The sequence below is a fragment of the Panthera leo genome, chromosome C2 (genome assembly GCF_018350215.1).
Source record: "Panthera leo isolate Ple1 chromosome C2, P.leo_Ple1_pat1.1, whole genome shotgun sequence".
Classification (NCBI taxonomy): Eukaryota; Metazoa; Chordata; class Mammalia; order Carnivora; family Felidae; genus Panthera; species Panthera leo.
Window position 1 is genome coordinate 108,074,524 of NC_056687.1, and position 20,946 is coordinate 108,095,469.

At 42.5% G+C, this 20,946-nt stretch overlaps 1 protein-coding gene across 4 annotated transcripts in view; it reads right to left on the minus strand.

The window, feature by feature from the left end:
- Window positions 1-1,894: 1,894 nt before the first annotated feature.
- KCNAB1 (potassium voltage-gated channel subfamily A regulatory beta subunit 1) overlaps window positions 1,895-20,946 on the minus strand; it is a 391,903-nt gene continuing 372,851 nt past the window's right edge. For 3 of the 4 annotated variants that reach the window (XM_042954544.1, XM_042954546.1, XM_042954547.1), the window contains exons 12-14: window positions 13,673-13,793; window positions 8,661-8,749; window positions 1,895-3,726 (exon numbers count right to left, since the gene is read on the minus strand). In XM_042954544.1, the coding sequence (XP_042810478.1) occupies window positions 3,637-3,726; window positions 8,661-8,749; window positions 13,673-13,793 (300 nt within the window). In that variant the 3' untranslated portion in view covers window positions 1,895-3,636. Of the gene's footprint in view, window positions 3,727-8,660; window positions 8,750-10,716; window positions 11,215-13,672; window positions 13,794-20,946 lie in introns of those variants that run through there. The other variant, XM_042954545.1, reaches the window with a different exon arrangement.

Below are 20,946 nucleotides of genomic sequence, written 5' to 3' on the forward strand. Positions count from 1 at the left end.
TTGTAGAAAAGCATATAAGCAAAATTTGGTTTTGTCTTGCATTTTACCTATAGCATTTTTTGGTTCTGATAATGATTTCTGACTTTCTATACTGTTAAATTTCTATGCATAAGTTTGTAAGGTATATGCTCACATTGCCAATTTTCGTTCAGGATTTACTGTACAAGTACTTTACTCTTGGGAATTACAGAACTTTTCCTCATCTCTAAAATGGCTATGTGGCACATAGAATCATGATGGGCTGTATCTGGTTTAGTTCATAAAAACCTGCTGTAGAATTTGTATTTTAAAAGACCCCATGTCCAATACCAGTAAAATAAAAAGGATTCTGCTGTAATTGAGATTAAAATCGATTAAATAGCCCCTCCCCCTACACTCCTTGTGGTAAGTAGAGGCTTAAAATGTTGGCTCATTTTACATTTTCCTATTTTTAGTTTCTCATTTACAACTTAATAAAAATCTTAGCTAGAAATTATTCTTATAAGCCGGTAAAAATCTACCAGTTGTCCTCTTTGGTAAATTATTCTAAATTGGAAAGAATAATGTACAAGGTTTGAAGTTAACCAGAATATGGAGGTTGGATTCACACCCAGAATTCTTGTGAAAGGTTTTATTTGTCAAGTATGATTAAACTTTGCTTTTTAAAACTTATATTTGCCCTTGACATCTTTGAGAGCCATATGAATAAGTACATAATCTTTATTACATTATTCGACATTACTGTTTAAATTTTTCACACATGTACAAGTGCATCTTTATAGTTTCTGAGATAGTAATTAAATGTCTGTGCGGCAGTGATGGGCATAGTGTGGTTCTCTTACAGAGCAGCACGTCAGGCCTCTGCCAGCATGTGCCTGCCGTGTTGTCCTGCCCACCCAATTTCTGTGTTTTCAGCATGCGTGCCAGTCACTGCCGTTTCTGGAGACACAAAGGATGCATAGACCTAGACCGATAGAGAACTGATCTACAGATCTATCTATTTAGGCTCTAGGGGATTATCTCCTACCTCTTGGGACTCTCAGGCAGGGGAATTAATTGAAGATTAGGGTTTTTGGGGTGGTTTGTTTAGATTTTCATGGATGTGGTTAGAGACTCACTTCTCATTGGCTCTTATGAGTGTTCATTGCATCTCTTCTCTCACTTTTGCCTCTTTTTAATGGATTCTGAATTTGGATTCTTAAGCTTTTTTTAACTTAAAATTTTCCCTACAGAATTTTTCATAAAATTCATCCTTAAAAGAGCACAGGACTGGAACACTGAATACTTGGGTTTTAGGCCTGGTTTCCTCATTTGCCAGGGAGTTGTGGCCTGGAAGCTGGCTGGAGTGAGGCTCTGACATCTGCTGACAGATGGTGCACTATTGATGAAGTGATAGTTCTTAAAGTGGGCAGCCAGGCACACAGCGTCTAGTTTGCATTTCCGCTGGCTGAGATTTCAGTATGCAGATGACTGCTAGCCAGGTTACCCTTCGGAATGGTATGTTCTCTGCCAAGACATTCTTTCCAGAAAAGAATATGGGGGTGCATGGAAATTTTTCTTAAGGATATAACTGACATTTCTAATGTATATTTACCATGGCAGATGATTTGTCAGTCAGAAAACTAATGGCTAAGCAATAATGTTTGTATTTGGTTTTAATTGCAGGTGTTTTTAAAAGAGTTTGAGAAGCTTTAGCTTTAGTGCAGAGTATTTCTAAAATCCAATGAGAGATGATATTGTTAGCAGTTAATCATTTTCTTCATTAAGAGGAGGAAAAATTTGGGATTGTTATTGAAATCTTTTAATCCTGTTTCTGTTGGGTATCATTCAGTGCTGCTTACTTGCCAACATAATTTTTATTCAGATGATTCTTCCTATCTTATGGAGGTGGATATATATATACATATATACACACACGCACACTCTTATAATGAAAGATCAGAGACAAACTAATTGAGATTAAGTGCACAAAATGCTTTTATTACTCTAAGCAAAGAAGTTAAATTGCAGGTCCAATTAGCCAACTTCAGCTCATTTATGCATGTAGTAGTTCACTGGATTGAATACACAATGAACAACTGAAAGATGATCCATTTCCATCATTAATCTGGTACTCCTGGGCAAAAACCCAACTGTTTCCTTATTAGAATACAGGTAGTAGTAACAAAAAAGAAAATTCATTGGTATTTCACACTAACGCTGTAAGATTTAGAACTTAATCATGAAATACATATTTGGAAATGGTGGCAGAAAATAGCATTTTAAGCTGATGGTATAATCTTTAAACGTCAAAGTGATTTCTATACGGGGTACTGGCTAGCCAGAAAATTAGAATTTTGTACATGCTCATGTGTCCAAATAGAGAGCTAGGATCCCACCCCCCAAAGTTTTCCTTCCTTCCAGGTACACACAATATAGTCTCACAATTTTTCCAAAGTGACATACTCATGAGGGTAGGTAACCAGTAATGGCAAGGTTAGACTTCTGCTTCTGTGTGCAACAAGGCTAGGCCCCTTTAATCCATGCAGAGAGCTTCCATGCATTTAGTTTAGTGCATATATAATGTGGTTTATAGAATGAGGAAATTCTTTAACATTTGTTTTTCACTAGGCAAGTTAATTCACCCAGTGTATTCTGAGTAGTGATAGCATTTTTCACAAAGTCCATGATTCACTTTCATGATGACTGCTCAAAAACAAGCATTATATTGTAAAATCCCAGTGCTAATTAAACAGCAAACATTTGCCTTTGTGGATATTTTACAGGTTTACTTACAAAACTGAGCATTTGTGTATTTATTTTTAAAGCTCAAATATTTAAACTTGCAGAAGCTGTGCCTACAAGCAGTCAGAAGTATAAAGCAGGTTTTAATAAAATGTAGTCAAAAGTGAACACTTCAGTTGCATATACATTACATTTTATTCAAAGCTAAGCTTCCTTAGCAGTGTAATCCTCCCTTTCGTAAATTAGCCATCTTGTCTCAAGTTAAAGATTGGGTGTTCATCCTTTAATTATCTCTGTATGTGAATGGACAGAACGTTAATAGAATCTTAATAGAGACGCTTTGGGTCAGTTACAATACAGGGTCATTGTCGGGGCCAAGCAACAGTGAATATTTTTAAAAGGTAATGAAAGCAAATACCTAGGAATTTTAGTTTTGTTTAATGACAAGTGAGACAACCTTTGATAACCATGTGAAAATAGGGGGGAAAAAAAGGTAAAATTGTTCTCCCAAGTAAGACTTCTGAGTGAACGTAGCCTCCTCTTTCTGATGCAATCCACATTGCATCTGTGGATTTTATTCATTTGAAAAAATAGATCTGTACAGCCTACTGTAAGTTACTAAATGCCTGAAGGCACTAGGTCTTCCCCTCATATCCTTTCTATGGCATAAGCATGAGGCGTACAGAGCAATGCAAGAACAGGTGACTCCAGTCCAAGGTAAGAAAATAGAATGGATTTTCTTGGTTGTGAGTTTTCAGATGTGCTCGTTATTCAGGTGCACAGTGGTAGCGACAGCAGGTACCTCAGAATCCAGGAATACTAGAGGTTGAGCAGCAGGCTGCTAAGTGACTCAAAAGACTGGCTAGTAACACCATTCTGTACCAGTGTAGACCGCAGTTTTAACCATGCAGGTCCTATGGCTCATGCACTGCTTTATGATCTATAGTCCTTTTTGCTGTAGGGCTTGTTTCGCAATATGTTATCAATCTCATTTACCACGTGTGATGTCATCTTTGGGAGAACCTAGAGCATGAGAAGTACAAAGGATACGGTTGGTTAGTACCTGATCATTTGTTCTTTGTGCTTAATATTAAGCAAAGTTGTCTAGACTTACGTACATTTATAAACCACAACTAGAATCTAAGGTCCCTGGCAGACTGTAAGCTCCTTGAGGTCAGGGACCTTGTTTTTTTCTGTCATTGAATCTCCTATGATAAGAGTGCTTGGCTTATAGTTGGTGCTTCTAAGTATTGCTTAACTGAATAAAGGCATGCTGTGTAAATGAAATACACATGGAAATACGAGTCACATGATTTTAGATTTTCTCATGGCCACATAAAAGTGAAAAGAAACATGTGAAGTTCATAGTTCTACCCCATTTTATCTAAAACATTTCAACATGTAGTTGGTATAGAAAATAAGATGCTGTATGTTTTTTAAGTACGAAGTCTTTCAAATCCAGTACATGTAACACTTAGAGCACATCTGCATTCTGACAAGCTGGTTTTGTGCACTAAAAAGCCACGTGTGGCTAGAGGCTAGGGTTGTGGACAGCACAGATGTAGAGACTGAGAGAGATTTTTTGCCACTGGTGGTCACAACCCTGGTGAAGGATGGGCAGGGGTTAACAGGCATCCCTCGTAGATGGAATGGCTCATGAGAGAGAAGTCTGTGAGATGAAGAAAGTGTAGAGTGGGTGGTGATGGTAGGGATAGGAAAGGGGAAATTGGGGTAAACAGCGTGGAAGCCCTCAAATGCCACTTTTTTGGAGTTGGGACTTGATTCTGTGGTCAGTGGGGAACCTCTCAGGACTTCTGAGCTGGGAGTGACCCTGTCAGGCACCTGGAGGTAGTTTGAAGGAGATTGAAAGGGAATGCAGATGCTAGAAATTTCTTGGAGCCAGAGATGATAAAAGCATGAACTAACGGGTGGCAGTGAAGTAGAAAAAGACTGGATCAGAAGGACATTTTGGAGGATGATGATGGTTTTAACACTAGAAGGATAGAGGTGTAGATTATGGAGACAGAGAGCCACAGGAGTGGTTTGGAATATGAGAAGTTTGAAGTAGGAGGTGTTGAGTTTAAGGTGTCTAGGGGAGATCCACAGAGGCATAGCTCCGTAGGCAGCCGAGTGCAGCTGTGGGTTAGTGCTGGCAGGAGGATTGGAGTTGAGGGTTTGTGAGTCATTTGTGTAGACATGCTGACTGAAGCCCTGGGAGAGGATGAGATCACCCAAGGCTAGCGTTTATCATGAGAGGGGGACCAAGGGCACGCATTACACCATAAGAAGAGGGACAAAGGCAGACTTTTTCACAGGAATAGACTGACCCTGTGTGGAGACTCTGGCAAAATACAAGCATGATGGCCAGTTCTGAGGTTTCAGCCTCACCCTTCCTCTGCTGCAATCATGCTGGCCCGGGTGACCTTGTCTCCACTCAAGTGCTGTTCTCAAAAGCCTTAGGGTTTGGCAGAAGAGTAGAACTACTCCGCCTAAGAAACTAGTTCTGGTTAACGTTTTCCTGTCTGAAGCTAAAGGGAGAGTTTCATTTCCCACCAGCTTTGGAACCTCAGAATTGAAACTAGTGTGTTCTTTCAAACGAGACTACAATAAAGAGACCCAAATCTAGAAACTAGATTTGTGGGAAGTTTTGTCTAAAATATAATGGGTTAGCCATGTGAGGGAAAAAAAAATTCTTCCATTACACGAAAATAAATTTCAGAGATTTAAACATTAAAAAAAGAAACCATAAAAGTACTTGAATAAAACATGAAAAAATGTATATATAGCCTTTTGTAAGACTTAAGAGAAGCCATACCTCCAGAATTTTATGTGAAGTCGCCCGATTTTTTAACGTTGGCAACTGTTGTAAAACATTTTCATCCACTACAGATGACACAAACATCCCACAGGCTACCAGTTTGGCAACCTTGCTGTTCTACTGACTGGAATAATTGGTGGATTGAGGATACCAAGGAAGGAGAACAGTGAGGGGAGATGAGCCCTGGATGTGAAGGGCCTGCCTGCTGAGAAGCTTGGATTTCTCTGAGGAGGTGATGGGGAGCCTCAGAAGGGAGAACATTGCTTCTCTCCACCTTCTAGGTGGAAGTGGGGCGGATGGGGGCCTGTGCAGGTGATGGCTGCCTGTCTGCAGCTGTGGTTTATCCTCTCCAGTCGGCCATTTATTGAGGCTCTGACTTTATGTCCCTCCAGTTTACGCGTGGCTGAGGCACATTCCATCCCTTAGAGCAGCTGGCTTCTCGTGCCCATTAGAACTTTCCTTTAACCACTGTTGGCACCGCACACTTCCTGTCCTGCCGCCAGTCCCACCATGGCTGGGTGCCCCCAGCTGCCCAGTCACAACGGGTGGAAGTTTGCTGGGCTGGCCGGAGGTGGGAGTGGAAAGAGGGAGGGGATGATGGAGCCTCCAAGGTAAGCAGCCTCCCAGCTTGGGTAGCATCCCTATTATCTTACCTTTTGAGCATCTCTTACTGCATCCTGCTATCAGCCTGAGCCTTGCTAGGGAGGAAATGCTTTGAGAAGATGATGGACTCCGGAGTTTTCCTCTGAAATACATCTTTTGCTACCTGGAGTACTCCCACAGCCCAGGAGTTACCTCTTTTTACCGTTCCCAGGCAGTATTAACTCCCCCTGGGATGGCAGTGGTCACTATTCGCATGATAGGAATCTCAGTTCCTCCCTTTTCTGGCTGAGCCATCAGCAAGTCATGTCTGTGTCCAAAGCCTGTGGAATCCATCCACTTCACCTCTATAGCCGCCATCCTAGCTAATCCAAGCCAGCATCTCTCATCACCTGGACAACTGCCTTTGCCTTTCTTCATTCCACTTTCTACAAAGCAGCCAGCACAATCTTTAAAAATTCAAATAACAGCATGTCCTTAAAACGCTCCGAAGGATTTGTTGCACATACAACAAAACTAACCTTTTTAGTGTCCTTTGAAATCCATCTCCTGCCTGACTCCACTTTAATGCATCCACTGTCCCTTTTGCTCACTACATGTTGGCCACGTTAGCCTTAGGCTGGCAGTTCCTGGAAAAAGCCAAGTTCCTAATGATCTCCAGGCCTTTGCACTGTTCTCCACTGTGTCTGGAATGCTCTTGCTTGGGTTTTTCATATGCTGCGTTCTCTTTTGGACTTCAGGATACACCTATCCCAGAGGGGCCTTTGGCACAAACATTATCTGAAGTAGGCCCACCCATTTCTCAGTCTCTGTTACAGAACCCTCTTTAGTTACCTAATAGTCCTCACATTTTGAAATTATTTCATGTTTATTATGTGCTTCTCCCACTGGAATGTAAACTCCTTAAAGCCTGGACAGTATCTTTGTCTGTTAAGGTGTCTCCAGTGCCTGGTGCATAGTAGGCTCTCAAAGATCTGAATGAACTAAGGGATAGATTGGTTTTTTTTTTTTTATCTGATTCACTCTTAGCCAGCCCGTGATCTCATGAGGGCAGAGGCCAGTTCTTCGCTCCGTACCTTCCATGACTAGCGTGGTGCCAAACATACAATACATACTAAATAGCTGTTAATGGAATTGAAATCATTGAATTTCAGTTGTGTACAGACTGTTCCTCTATTTCCTCCTTGTCACCGTGTAGTCTTATCTTTTCCCAGAACATCAGTGAAAATAAGGTAGGGGTGACTTTCATAAGAAGGAGCCTTCCCCATACGGGATGGAACCCCATAGAATTCTGGGAGGAGTTGGGGGGCTGGAGAGGTTCTTCATAGCAGGGGCAGCTGCACAGCCCTAAGAAAGTGATGATGGGAAGGAGGTTGGCACCATTTATCTCCCAGCATATTCTGGGCTATTTGCCAAAAGGGTTTTTAAAAAATGTTTTAAGTTTAATCAAGTTCGTTCACACCTCCATGGGTTTCCTTTTGGAAGGGTTAATGGGGCTTGTTTCAGGGATGGGCAGGCAGGGGAGACCTTTCTGTTCCCCAGTGAGCAGTAGGAAAATAGACAACCATACCTGTTGTGGCAGGTGCTGGCTGTGGCAAGAGTAGTGGGCAGGGTCCTTAGGACCCTCAGGGCTAAGCATGGGGCAGGCTTAGGACTGAGGTATGGCCTTTGGAGCACGGGATGGTCACAGCAGCCATTAACCTCACCCTCTCCACACATAGAGCCCCCAGGAACATCTCTCTCCCACTTTCTCTCTCACTACCGATGCAGGCTCCTACCAAATCCAATCCACTTCTTCCCCGGGGAAGGTGGTTAGTCCTGAATTTGCTGCTAGAAAGATGTGATCCTGGAAATCCAAAATAGAATTTTGAGCCTATATCCTCTTAAAATGTGGGAAACATTCATTCAACAGGTATTTGTTGACTAAGAGACACAGTATGCTAGGAACTGGAAAATCGGTGGAGATGCCAGAAAATCTCTGACCTCCGGGAGCTCACATTCCAGTGGTGAGACAGGTAATCCTACTACATGATCACAAATACTGTGGTGGGGAGGAGGAATACAGGATGCTATGGGAGCAGAAAGGGGTGGGGGGCTTGGCACAACGTAGATTGGCAACTATTTGGGGAAAGGAGTAATGCATAATTTCAGGTAGGTTATTAAGCAGGTTTTTATGGTCAGGCTTGGGAATTCAGTCGCCCAGTGTAACATTGCTTGGGTCTTGGAATGCACTGTCCCACATACCATCCTGAAGAATGTGCTTTGACAGTATTGCCTGTTCATAAGAGGACACCCCTGGATCCATGTCCTGTAAAAGTTCTGTTGCTTCTTGGGCCTTTGTGTACCCCCCTTATGCTAAGCACCCCCCCCCCCCGCACCCCCCAGCTAGAAACAGATGGCCTTTCCCTCTATTAGAGGCCTTCATGCAGCTGTGACACAATAAAGGACAGAGGTGGAAAGAGATGGGACACTGCCTGGGGACATCTTCAACGGACCATGATAGTCTCTGGAGTTTACCGGAAAGCGCTGTAGTACTTGCCTGAATGGCACCGAGGTTTTCAATGAGTTGTTCAGGAGTGGATGATCCCAGGAGCACGGAACTCACACCCTCATTTCTCAGGCACCATGCTGGGAAGAAAGAACACTTGGTCAGGATGTCAAAACACTTCTGCTTATCAATTAGCTTATAAACACCACCTGTAACCCCAGTTGTTGCAACCAAAACTTTTGGGGGAGGACAGACCGTGCTTTCCAGGATTAAATACCTCAGCAGCAACAGCTGTCATGGAGAGGGTTTAGTACAATCTCTGCATTTGAGCTGAGGGCTTAGGGCTTGTACATTTTCTACATGAGTAGAAATGGCTGGGATATCCAATCCGGCTGTCCACCCCAGGAACACACTCTTGCTCCTGAAAACACCAGATCCTGCTTCCTGGCAGATCCCTGTGTTTCCGTTTCTATCTTGGCGCACAGTCTCCTGTCTTTCCATCTTACTCGTGCTCTTTTTTCTCATCTGTTATGTGGAGTCCTGTAGACCCTGGGTGTCTTCTTCCTTTGTTTCCTTCTACCTGTCAAACTTCTCTGGATCTCCCTAGTCTAAGATTCAACCTATGTTGATTATCTGCTTCTCACCAACCTTCCACCTCCTCCTCTGCATCTCTAGCAACCTCCGCCCTTAAACCCTCTAGCCCCTGTCTCCTCTCTCAGCAGATGACCTGGTATCCTACTTTATGTAGAAAAGTCCGTTCTGTGGGATATTCTTCAGTAACCTACAAGCACATATATATATATACCCTCTGTTTTCAGATGAGGTGTCTGGTTTCTGTCCAAGAACAAAGTCTGCCCTGGATCTGACTCCTTTTGCCTTTTCTTAGACTTGTTTCATTATTGTTTCTGGCTTTCTCTCCTGAATCTTAAGTCTCTTACTGTCTTCTTCCTCTTTATCAAATTTGTCCCATTCTAAAATTAGCCTCCTCTGACCCTTCATAACTTGACTAGCTACTGCCTCACCCTTTTCCCCGTAAGCTTCTAAAAGGCATATAAAATGCCTTCCTTGCCTCCTAGTCCCCTTCTTAACTGTGTCAGAAGCCAAGTTCCCTGGGAATCTCCTTGTGGTTACAGTAGATGTCTCCATTCATAGATGTCTGGAACTAGAAGTTTCTGGAGAGTCACAGATGCAGTGTCTGCTGTACATCCTGCTAGGTGTCCCGCAGGCACTGCACACTCCTTGCTACTTAACTACTAAGCCTTTCTTGTGTTCCCAGCCTCATTTAGTGGCCTTCCCAGCAACTGGGCCTTCCAATCCCCAAACCAGGGAGCTACCCTTAGGAACTTTTCTGACCCCTCATTCCCTTTTAATCCAGTAGCTCTTGCATTGCAGCATGCATCAGAATCACCGAGAGGGCTTGTGAAACAGTTACTGGGTGCCATCCTGGAGTTGGTGACTCGGAAGGTCTGGAGTGGGGTCTGGGGATCTGCATTTCTGCAAGGTTCCAGGTGCTGCTGCTGGTTCAGGGATCAGGCTTATTGTAAAGACTTGATGTAAAATTTACCCAGTTAAAGTGTATAATTCAGTAATTTTTCATAAGTTTATCATGTGCAACCATCACCATTGATAGTTAATCCCGTTTGTACCTCCACTCCTAGCAAACCTCTAATCTTTTTTGTACCCCTATAACTTTTTATTACTTCCAGACATTTCATTTAAATGGAATCCTATAACCTGGATCTTTAAGTCTGACTTCTTTCACTTAACATAATGTTTATAAGGTTCACCATGTTCTAGCACGTATTAATAAATATTTCTTTTATTGCTGAACAGAATTCCATCATGTGGATGTAGGACTATACTTTGAGAATCACTGCTTTGGTTCCACTGCCTACTGTCCTTATTCAGGACCTCACCTTCTCTCTCCTGCACAACTGTTTTTCCCACCTCTTGACTGGATTTTCTCTCCTTTTCCCCCATACATCTGTCACATGTCAACCAGCAATGTTTCCAGATGTAAATCTCATCATGTCACTTGCCTGGTCAAAAGTTCTTCAATATAATCATTGTCCTGTGAGACGAAGCTCTCATTTCTCACCCTGGCAAACTTACTAGAACGCTGTCTCTCCAGCTTCAGGTCTTCTCATTCCCTGCCTTGAAATTCGGGGTGCAGTAGCACTGAACTGTTTGTAAATCCTTTCCATCCCCAAACATCATGCTGTTTTCCTGCCCCTCAAGCCCTCGGCTCAAGTGTGCCCTCGACCTGGAATGTCCCTGTGCCTCACTAACACCTACTCATCATTTGAAACTCTTCATAGATGCTTCACTGCTTTCTCCCAGAGTCCTTCCCTTTGAATCCCAGGTGGGGTTAGCCCCTGCACTTAAGACTTCCATGATCCTCTGTGCCTTTCTCAATTATTTTATTACAACACTGTATTAATCTATTCTCTTGCCCACCAGGCTGTGAGATATTTGTTATTTGCACTGGGATGCTCAGCACCCAGCCCAGTACCTGTACATAGTAGGTGCTTATTACATGTTTGCTGAATAAACACTGATGGGTGGCTGTCCGGAAGCATTTCTTCTGTCCCCATCTGCTCAGGCCCTGCAACACATACTCTTAAGCAGTTAACATGCTCAGGCCTTTTAAGGCAATCACTAAATCTTTCCACGTGGACAAAATAAAACTGTGAAGGCAACAGGCCAAGAGATCCAGGACTTTTTCTTTTTTTTTTTTTTCCTTGGCTGCATTGTTTCCTGCTTTGCACTTAGAGAACTCCTTTTGGCCCTAATGGAAGTTCTGAGGTCAAAGCAGGGCACTGGGAAGATTATTGCCCATAAACTACCTGATGCCAGCAACAGCCAGTTTTCCTCATGGGCTGTAGGACATAGGAGGACCCACTGGGCCGAGCTGACCAGTGTGATAGGTAACACACACAGATGATTCAAGATAATTAGCATCTAACCAAGTGTCCTTAACCGTCCTATCCAGAATGCCTATGATCAGGGTGTGAAAGCTGGCTCCCGTGCAGGTATGTGCCATAGGAGCTAGCCCACGGCCGGGTTCAAGGAGTTTGTTTCCTGCCAAAGGATTCCCTTCCCCCTACACCCCTTCTAGCAGATCAAAGGTAACATGCCTGGAAATCATTTCCCTCTTGGTTTGAGAGTTCTGTGCTTGAAAGCAAAACTACTTGTTTATAAAGAAAGAAAAAAAATGACAAGCAAGACATCTAGGGGCACAGAGGGAGGAAAGGGAGAATCAGAGCATGTTTTAGACTGTAAAGAGCATCTTTCATGTGTATCTAACATCTAGTGAAAGTCTAAATCTGGTAAAGGTTTCCTCTTTAGAAAGACCGTGTTCTGTCTTTTCAGAGCTAAATTCAGTACTCACTGTCACGTCACTGCCTAAAACCATATTTACGACCATATTTGAAGAATAGATGTTTCTCTCTGTGCCTGTCACTTTGACCACATGCCGAGGCTAGGAATGGACAGAGTTTTAGGTCCAGGGTGTCTAATTCTTTGCAAAAACAGCAGCATCATTGTTACCACTTCCTGGGTACCTACTCTTGGCTTTATATCTATAATTTTGCTCTACTCAACAAATTTATAAGGTATCTATGATACCCCTTTTATAGAGGAGAAAATTAATAAGTTAAATAACTTGCTCATGGTCAAATAGCTAATACTTTTTACTGTGCTTATTAAAGTTACAGGAATGCTAATAATCATATCATTCTTTGGCTTTTTTGTTTTTTGAAAGAAAAGATTAAAACAAGGCCTGTATATATACTTAGGTTAAATGATAGTCCCCTCCTCCCCAACCACCTCCCCTTTCTGTCTCTGATGGCAGCCATTTTTTTCCTGCCTTGCAACCACAGACAGATCACGCATCTAACAAATATTCTATCAGGTCATTTTATTTTCATAAAACTTATCTTGAGCTTTTTATCTCATTTCACTATCAGATTAGCCCCAATTCCTGCTATTTCTTAATCTTTAGGATTTTTTTTTCTAGACTCTACACCCATTTTATTCTTTTCTCATAACTACCCCGTGGATTTTTTGTTTTTTTACCTTCAGTTTCTTTTGTAAAGTGGAGATAATGACAGCAGATACTCTGGTAACATCTGTAAAGTAGGGCTAGTGATAGCATACATCCCATGGGAGTGTTTTGATGATTAAGGAGACAACAGCGTGTAGAAAGTGCTACTGTAGAGCAAGGAGCTGAAAGTCTCCAGTCTTGTCTTTTTAATACTTTGCCTCTAAGCCACATGTGGCAGCTGTTGGCAACATGAGGGGTGTTTGGCCTGAATCGAGACGTGCTGTGGGTATAAAATACATTCTGGATTTTGAAGACTTAGTATGAAAAAATGTAAACTATCTCAACTTTTTTTCTTATTACATATTAAGATAATGTTTTGGCTATATTGGGTTAAATAAAATACATTATTAAAACTAAGTTCGCCTATTTCCTTTTTAATTTTTTAGTATGGTCACTAGAAAATTTTAAGAATGTGGTTCACATTATATTTCTATTGGACAGCACGGGTACATGTGGTTTTCAACTGTATGAGTGACCGTGACCTTTCATCGGCTCCACAGTGTTAATAAGAGGACTTTTCTTCATGGCCCCTCAGGAGGTTTCAGGGCAAACACATTTCCCTGTGGCAGTAGCCTTGGGCCCCCGGCACAGCCCTGCTTCTGGCCTCTCAGCGGCCCTGCCTCAGCTTCCACAAGGAGGGAAATTTGAGCCAGAAGACATGGATATCCCTCCATAATTGAGGGGCGCTCACCCCTGACACCGTGAGGATGTGTGTGTGTGTGTGTTCACTGACTTGTTCTCCTTTGAACTGTGTTATATGGGACAGAGGAAGGAAATACGTATTCTTAGCATCTAGAAAATTCTGGGGAACTCTGAAAACATTTTAGATAGTATTAACTGGGAGTCTGTGCTCCTGACGTCAGTCTGCCCCTACACTAGATGTTTTATCGTGACAGGGTGGTGAAAACTCTATGTTCTGTGACCTAGAAGGGCTTCCCCTCCCAGGTAATTTTCTTACCGACAGCCAGCTGAGGTAGTGTGCACCCGAGGCGCTCAGCAATTGGGGAGAGGTCTTTTAGTTTGTTCTGCTGTTTTCGTCCCTCTTCACTTACAATTCTTTCCTTCAGCCACTGGTAGCACTAGGGAGACGAAGAGCGTTTAAAGGTTAACCTCTGGTAAGGGCTGGAGGCAAAGATTATTAAGTCCGTAAAATAGGAGAGCCCTCATGATGAATTCCTGAGTCTTCTTCACTAACCTTCATGTTAGTGTCGTGTTATGTGACATGTTAGTAACATGTTATGTCACCTTGTACCATGGTGACAAGGATGCCTGTGCTTTTAGGCAAAGAAATGTTCCCCACGGTCTCCTTGTTTACTGGTTCAACATAGACTGATTTTTGACTAATAGTCACCATTCAAATCCATCAACATGCACAAAAGTTGTTAGAATCCTGACATATAATCGATTATACGTAGTCTGCTAAGTGGAGGAAATGATGTTTCCCATTGCAATAGCCCAATTTTAGAATGTAGAAAAGAAATGGACGTTTCGCCAAGGTCTGTTATGTTTCCTTTTTGTCAAGAAGGCCAGGTGCCAAGCTTTCTGCGCAAAGAGAGCCATTATCTTACATTCTGTTATAACTATCTTTATGCCTCTTGCCTTCTATTTACTCCCAGTCTCCTCTTCTCGCAGCAGGGCTTTATTATGAGCTCTCTCATCTTCCTAGAAGCAGACAAGGCATAACTGATAGGTACCAAGTACATTTTTAAAATTTTTAAGTGGATAAAGACTATCCCACATGTGAATTACCTTTTGTATAGCGATTGAAACTTAAAAAGGTAAGGAGGCTCAAAATGGGAAACTGTTCTTTAAAACCTGTGAGAAGAGATTGACTCTGATCCGTAGCCTGTAAAAGTGAGCTAATTTCCCCGACAGGAGAAAAATCTTTTACAACTTCTCAATGCCTTACTTTCCAGAAGGTTCTGCTCTTAAGAAATGAGGGACAATAGACTGTTCTATGCAAAACTTACACTAAGCAGCAACACCCAAAGGTAAAGAATATTTGTAAGAATGCGTTAGTCTGTTTTAGTGAAAATAACAGCAACCATCCCCCTGTGTGGCAATGTGGACTTTCTCCGCTGCCCGTGTTTGCGAAATAATTGCCACAACAGACCTTTACCTTCCCAAAGGCAATAATGGTCACAGACACGCCACCCACATGATTTCAATAAGGCTGCTTGCTTTTGTTTTTGAAGTATTTTTTTCCTCACTGGAAGACAGTATTTCCAAAGAAAAGGGTAACCACATTATGTTTTATTATGATTTTTGGAATAATTTTGCAGATGTAAAAAAGAGAAAGGGCAAGCTGCCCCAGTTCTATTTGCTTCCTAGATGTCAAAGGCTTACGGTCTGGCTCCTCACTCGAGAGTTTGCTTAGGGAGATGGCCAAGAGGTCTCTCAGTCTCAGCTCTGGGAAACCTCAGCGTCTTCCAGGACGAAGGGCCGCCTGCAGCAGCTCTCCAGAGGGGACAGCTGGTGCCAGTGGTGAGGAGACGAGCACCACCATTGGGGCCCAGGGGCTTCCCTGGCCAGACCCGCGTGCTGGGTCAGAGAGCCCCTGAACTTACTTTTGCTGTCCTCAATGGGAAGACATTACCAATCCTTGCTTTAGTTTCATAACATCTTTCAGGGAACCAGTATCTCTGAGTGTTCATTCAAAGGGGAAAAAAAAGGTTGAAAACCAATAGCCAAATGATTGTTTGTTTTTTTTTTTTTTTATCATAACTAGGAGCATTCTTGAGTTTCAGTATATGCCACACGTAAGGAATGATTGTTTTATTTATCACTTACGGAACTCCAGTTTTGAAATCTTTATCGTGTGGAATGCATTTTGTACCCTCAGGATTGAGGTACAAGTTTTGTGAGTGTGTGTGTGTGTGTGTGGATTGATTCCACCCATGCACACACCCGCACACACAAAATAATCGAGGCAGACTTCTAAAAGTAGCAAACATCAAACATTCATTTATTGAGTCACTCTCTCCCTACACTCAAAACACTATAAATCTCGTTGCTTTAATCATTGGAAAACATAAGCAGGCTAGGATTTTTAAAAACTAGACGCATAGTATTTATACTGCTTTCCTCACACTAAAAGAAACAAAAGTGTTTTTGGAAATAAATAGCTCTAACTGCTTTACAAGTGGGAAAATGTTAGCATAGGGAGGAGATGAGGCTTAATTAAAATATAAATATGGAAGCGAACCAGTGTTTTTTTCTAAGAAGATTGGTGGTGGGTGTGGTTGTGTGCAATAATAAACCCAGTTTGTTGACTAGGCAGCAATCTATGAATCAAAAGCTGAGGCTTTTTCTTCCAACCCTATTCTACTGCTTACCCCAGTGCTGTAGTGATGTGGTTATATGTTGACCTAACTGAATGGGAGGCAAGGATGGGCTTTTTGTTCATCGCAGCCTCCGCAGTCCTGACACAGTGCTTGCCATAGAGGAGGGGCTCAGCCGATAGTACAGTGAGGGAGGAATCTGAGCAACCAGGGCTCCACGGGGTAAAACCAGATCTCTCCAATGTTTCAGATCAGGCACAGGCACCCCTTCCTCGTTCCAGTGCAACTCTGCCGATAGTCCTGTGTGACTCCACAATGCCTGTGGATCGATTCCACATCGTTTCATAATTCACTCCTTCGCATCTCTAACAAGTCCCCAAGTTACCCTTTGAAGGTGGAGACTGACCCTTCCCCGTATCCTCAGCACTCAGCACAGCCCAGCACTGAGTAGATTGTTTGCCAAAGGGGGGAAAAATAGAGCTTTTCTGTGCAGATTAGTGGGCTGTTACTTTTATACATAAGTCACAAACTTCTCTAAATTTTCCAAAAGCCCATTTCTTTGCCATCTCCCAATGCTGTGACCATTTTACAGGTAATGATGGGGGGCGGGGGGGGGGGTGATGGGTAGGAGTAATCTGGGACTGGCCCTGAAGCCACCAGTTGGCTGTTTGTTAATAATGGATTGAAAGGCAGCAGCTGTAAAGCCATGGACAGAATCAGCCACATGTCATCTCTGGACCTTGTCTAGAATAATTTAGCATCCAAGATCACTGACTGTTGTCATTAAAACTTCAAAATCTCTGGCTCAAAAGAGCAGCAAAGTCTTTGATATTAAGATTGAAATCTCTAGGTAAAATGCTGAAGCTAAAAAAATTTCCTTTTGAAATTACACCATGATGTGCACTATCCTTAGCTTCTTTCTTTAAAAAAATTTTTTCATGTTTGAGAGAGGGAGAGAGCACAAATGGGGGAGGGGCAGAGAGAGGGGAGACACAGAATCCAAAGTAGGCTCTAGGCTCTGAGCTGTCAGCACAGAGCCTGACGCAGGACTTGGACTCATGAGCTGTGAGATCATGACCTGAGCTGAAGTCGGATGTTAACTGACTGAGCCACTCAGGCGTCCCAATACTCTCAGTTTCTTAATGTGAACACCTGGAGTATTGGAACTGCCTCTTTTCCCCCATCTTGACGCACCTAAGTTTGCATGTTCCCATTTTCATTTGACAGAGGGGTATATACCTTTACGATTTTTCTATAAGGCATTTCGCCAGCAACAGGAAAGAGCTGCCCATAAATTTTATTGTACTTTTCATTTCTGTTTACAATTTCTATTTAAAAACTACATACCTGGTCTGCTGATCAGACTTTGTTGATCTTCCCTTATGGCTCATTGCACTCATTCAACAAACACTTATTGAGTACCTATCATGTGCCAGGCTCTGTGACGTTACCTGAGTTTCACTGTCCATCCCAGAGGTATTCACAAATCACTGTCCAGTAACTTGAGAAGTGTTTTGTAGTTAGGGTGTCTCCCTCCGTGATTGCCTCAGAAGCCATGCTTATACTGCCTCCTTGGGGAAAATGCCCCTAACAATGGTGCATAATGTGAGCCGGTCATAGCACTTTACCCTTTGGGCTGTCATTGGTCTAACAGGTTGGCACATGACTCAGGCTTGGCCAGTCTTCTCTGAAGTCATAAAGAAAAGATAGATCGCTATCCTCTCATGTTATGTACCTTTACAGATGTAAACCTGCATCTGTAGGTACAGATGCAGCTTTCCTGCTCCTGGCCTCATAGGGAGGACCCATTTGCAGAAGATGATGCACACATGCAGAGAGAAATAGAGGAGATAGGGAGTCCTGACACTGTACAAGTTTATGGATGGAGTCAACCCTGAGACCGTCCCCATCCCGCTCTTCCCAGTGAGTGTCTGTCTGTCCTCCTTCCTTGATTAAATTAGTTGGAATTAAGTTCTGTGGCTTGCAAATGGAGAATTCTGACTCTGTAAGAAGTGTTAATGGGATAATAGAGGAAGATGCAAATGATTCAGTTTTATAAAGTGAGGACAGGCTTCCTAGAGGTGAAGAATACCAAGCTTTGTCTTTAGAGATGAGGGCTTCTGCAGCAGAATGAAAAGAAGGGCATTTCTAGGAGGCAGAGAACAGTGCGTTTTGGGTGAACAATATAGTAATACAATATAGGGAGAGACAATAGAAGAGTGTGCACAACTTAGATCCCAAGGGTACTTCCTTGAATGCTTTTCTGTTGAATTTGGGTTTTGTCTTATAAGCAATAAGTGGGAAGTGAGTAACAGATTTTAAGCAGAGCTATGATATGGTCAGATTAGTCTTTTATTATTTTATTTTATTTTTTTAAATTTTTATTTACTTTCAGTGAGAGACAGAGAGCAAGTGGAGGAGGGGCAGAGAGAGAGGGAGACAGAAATCCAAGCAGGCTCTGCGCTGATAGGGCAATGTGGGGCTCAAACTCGCAAACCGCGAGATCATGATGTGAATCGAAATCAAGAGTCAAGACGCTTAACTGACTGAGCCACCCAGGCGCCCCAGATTAGTCTTTTAGAAAGATAATTGGTCACCGTGATGGGCAGTTGGCAAAAGGGGGAAAAAAAATCAGAGAGTGTAGGTAGGAGGTTACTGCAGCAAAATAGGTAAGAAATGACAATCTGAACAAGGGCTGTGCAGGGGATGGGCCATAGAAAGTCAGGAGGAGTGGGTGCCCCACTGGACAAGAGAAGGGAGGGAGAAGAGTCTGACATAACCCTTGGCTTCTGACTGGGACGGCCAGATGGAGGGTGGAGGCACTGTTACTACGAAGGAAGGTCAGGTTCTGGGGGCGGGGGTGGGGGGGTGAGGGGAGACAATAGATTCCACTAGGCATGACTAATGCCCATGGGAGATGTCTAACAGACGTGAAGAAGTAGGAGTGTACAGCTCAGCAGTGGAGACAGAGCTGATGACAAAAGATCTAGAAGTCATTGTTAGAGCATTGGGCCAGGTGCAGCCTCCAGAAAACCCCTGGGTAATACTGCTTTCTAAAAGACCCCTAGATAGGTTTTGTTCTCACTGTGTTAATTTACCTTCAAATACAAGTTCAGTACTTACAACGGCAAGAAATATCAGTGTCTATTTTATTGGTATGACTTACAATAGCTGATGTGAAACGCCAGCCATTCTATTGGGGGTGGGGGGAGGTGAAAGTTGCTCACTGACTTATCTACTTGCCTAGCGCTCTATCTTTATTTTATTTTTAATTTTTTTTGCTTCAGTTACTCTATTCAAGTGGCCTTTCTAAGCGCACATATAGCACTATGGAAAACACTCAGGCTAATGATTTAGGAAGCCTTGAGAGTCTGGAGCTCTAAAGAAGCTGCTTTGTGATCAGATAGATGCCTTTCACCTGTTGAAAGCCTTTCACGTTTATTGTTAAGGATGTTTCAATAGATGTTGGCTTTATCAACGTCAACAGTAGAAATATTTTTCTGAGTTGCTTTTGGACTTAGCCATCTTCAAGTACTTCGTCTCTCTTTTTATTATTTATTTATTTAATTTCTTCTTTTGTTAGTGTTTTTTGTTTTTCTCTTTTTTTTTTTTTTTTAGCTGTTTGTAAGCTTTTCCCAAACAATGATGGAGGTCAACCAATCAACACTCCAAATACAGTGTAGCTACTTCTTCCTTCATTAAAAACCTGGGTTTGCAGGGAAACAAAAATGTCTTAGGGGCAGATAAACCGAGAGCCAAGAGACCCGGATTCTAGTATAAACTCTCTCTGACTTTGTGCTCTCAAATTGTTATCTGACCTCTGTGCTGGCTCAGTTTCTACATCTGAAAAGGTTTACCCTCTTGTATGGCATACGTGGAAGTACTTTGAGTGTTTTAAAACATCTCTGAAAGAATGTAAGGCAACATGCCTGTCTACAACTGATCAAGAGTCATCTGTATCCATTCACGTTTGCGCGGATAAAAGGAGATGAGGAAAGACAGCCCTGGGCGTGGCACATAGTAGGTGCTCAGTAAAATCGCACTTTTCAGTGCTTCCCTTCCATCTTCACTCATTCCTCACCATTTTTGTTTCATACCTTCCCTAAGATGCTTTTAGTCTTTCCTTGCTAATTTATTTAAACTTGGTTCAGAACAATCTGCAGTTTTCAGAAGCAAGACCACAATTAATATTCTAGGATAATTACATCTTGTGACAATGCCAAGCTAGGAACAGCCCTGTCACCATGCTTTAGGAGATATTTATAGTGTATTATTTTAGAGAACAAACTAGCTAATAGGTCAACTGTAACAAGCAGAAAGGAGAGCGGGAGACGCAGAACCTTGAGACTGTTCTGATTAGCGAAGCACATAGTGGTCCCAGACAATTGATTACAGGGTTGGTGGTTTGAGCCTGACTTGAGCTGTTCCCCTGCTAACTTTGGAGGCAAGAGGCAGTGTCAGACTTCTGCTTTCTCTTAGGGGCCTTTGGTGTGTCAGTTGTAAAAATGTCTTTATTCTCTCTCCATTGACATTACCATTTGTGATTCTAATGTTATTATACATTGTCTCAAGTTTTTAAAAACAGACATGTTAATGATAATAATAATAATGAGGGATGTATGGAGTACTCTACAATGAATTAATCATCCAGATATTCTGAATGGAGGTAATTTTATGTCACTGATGTTGAATACCTTTATGCTTCAGAGAAGAATTTAAACTGTAAGACTCAGTGGCCAGTTGACCCTGTGAAAAATACCAGCCTTGAGCCTGAGTGTCAGATCCTTGCTTGGCTATGCATTGGCTTCCCAAAGCCTCCCTCCTTAACCTGCCCCCCCTCCCCCCACAGTAAACAACATCAACCAACCTCAGGCCATACTCAGCTACAATTGGTCAGCCCCAACTGTTTGGTCAAATAAAGTAAAAATAGATCCTCTTATAAAGAAAAGGG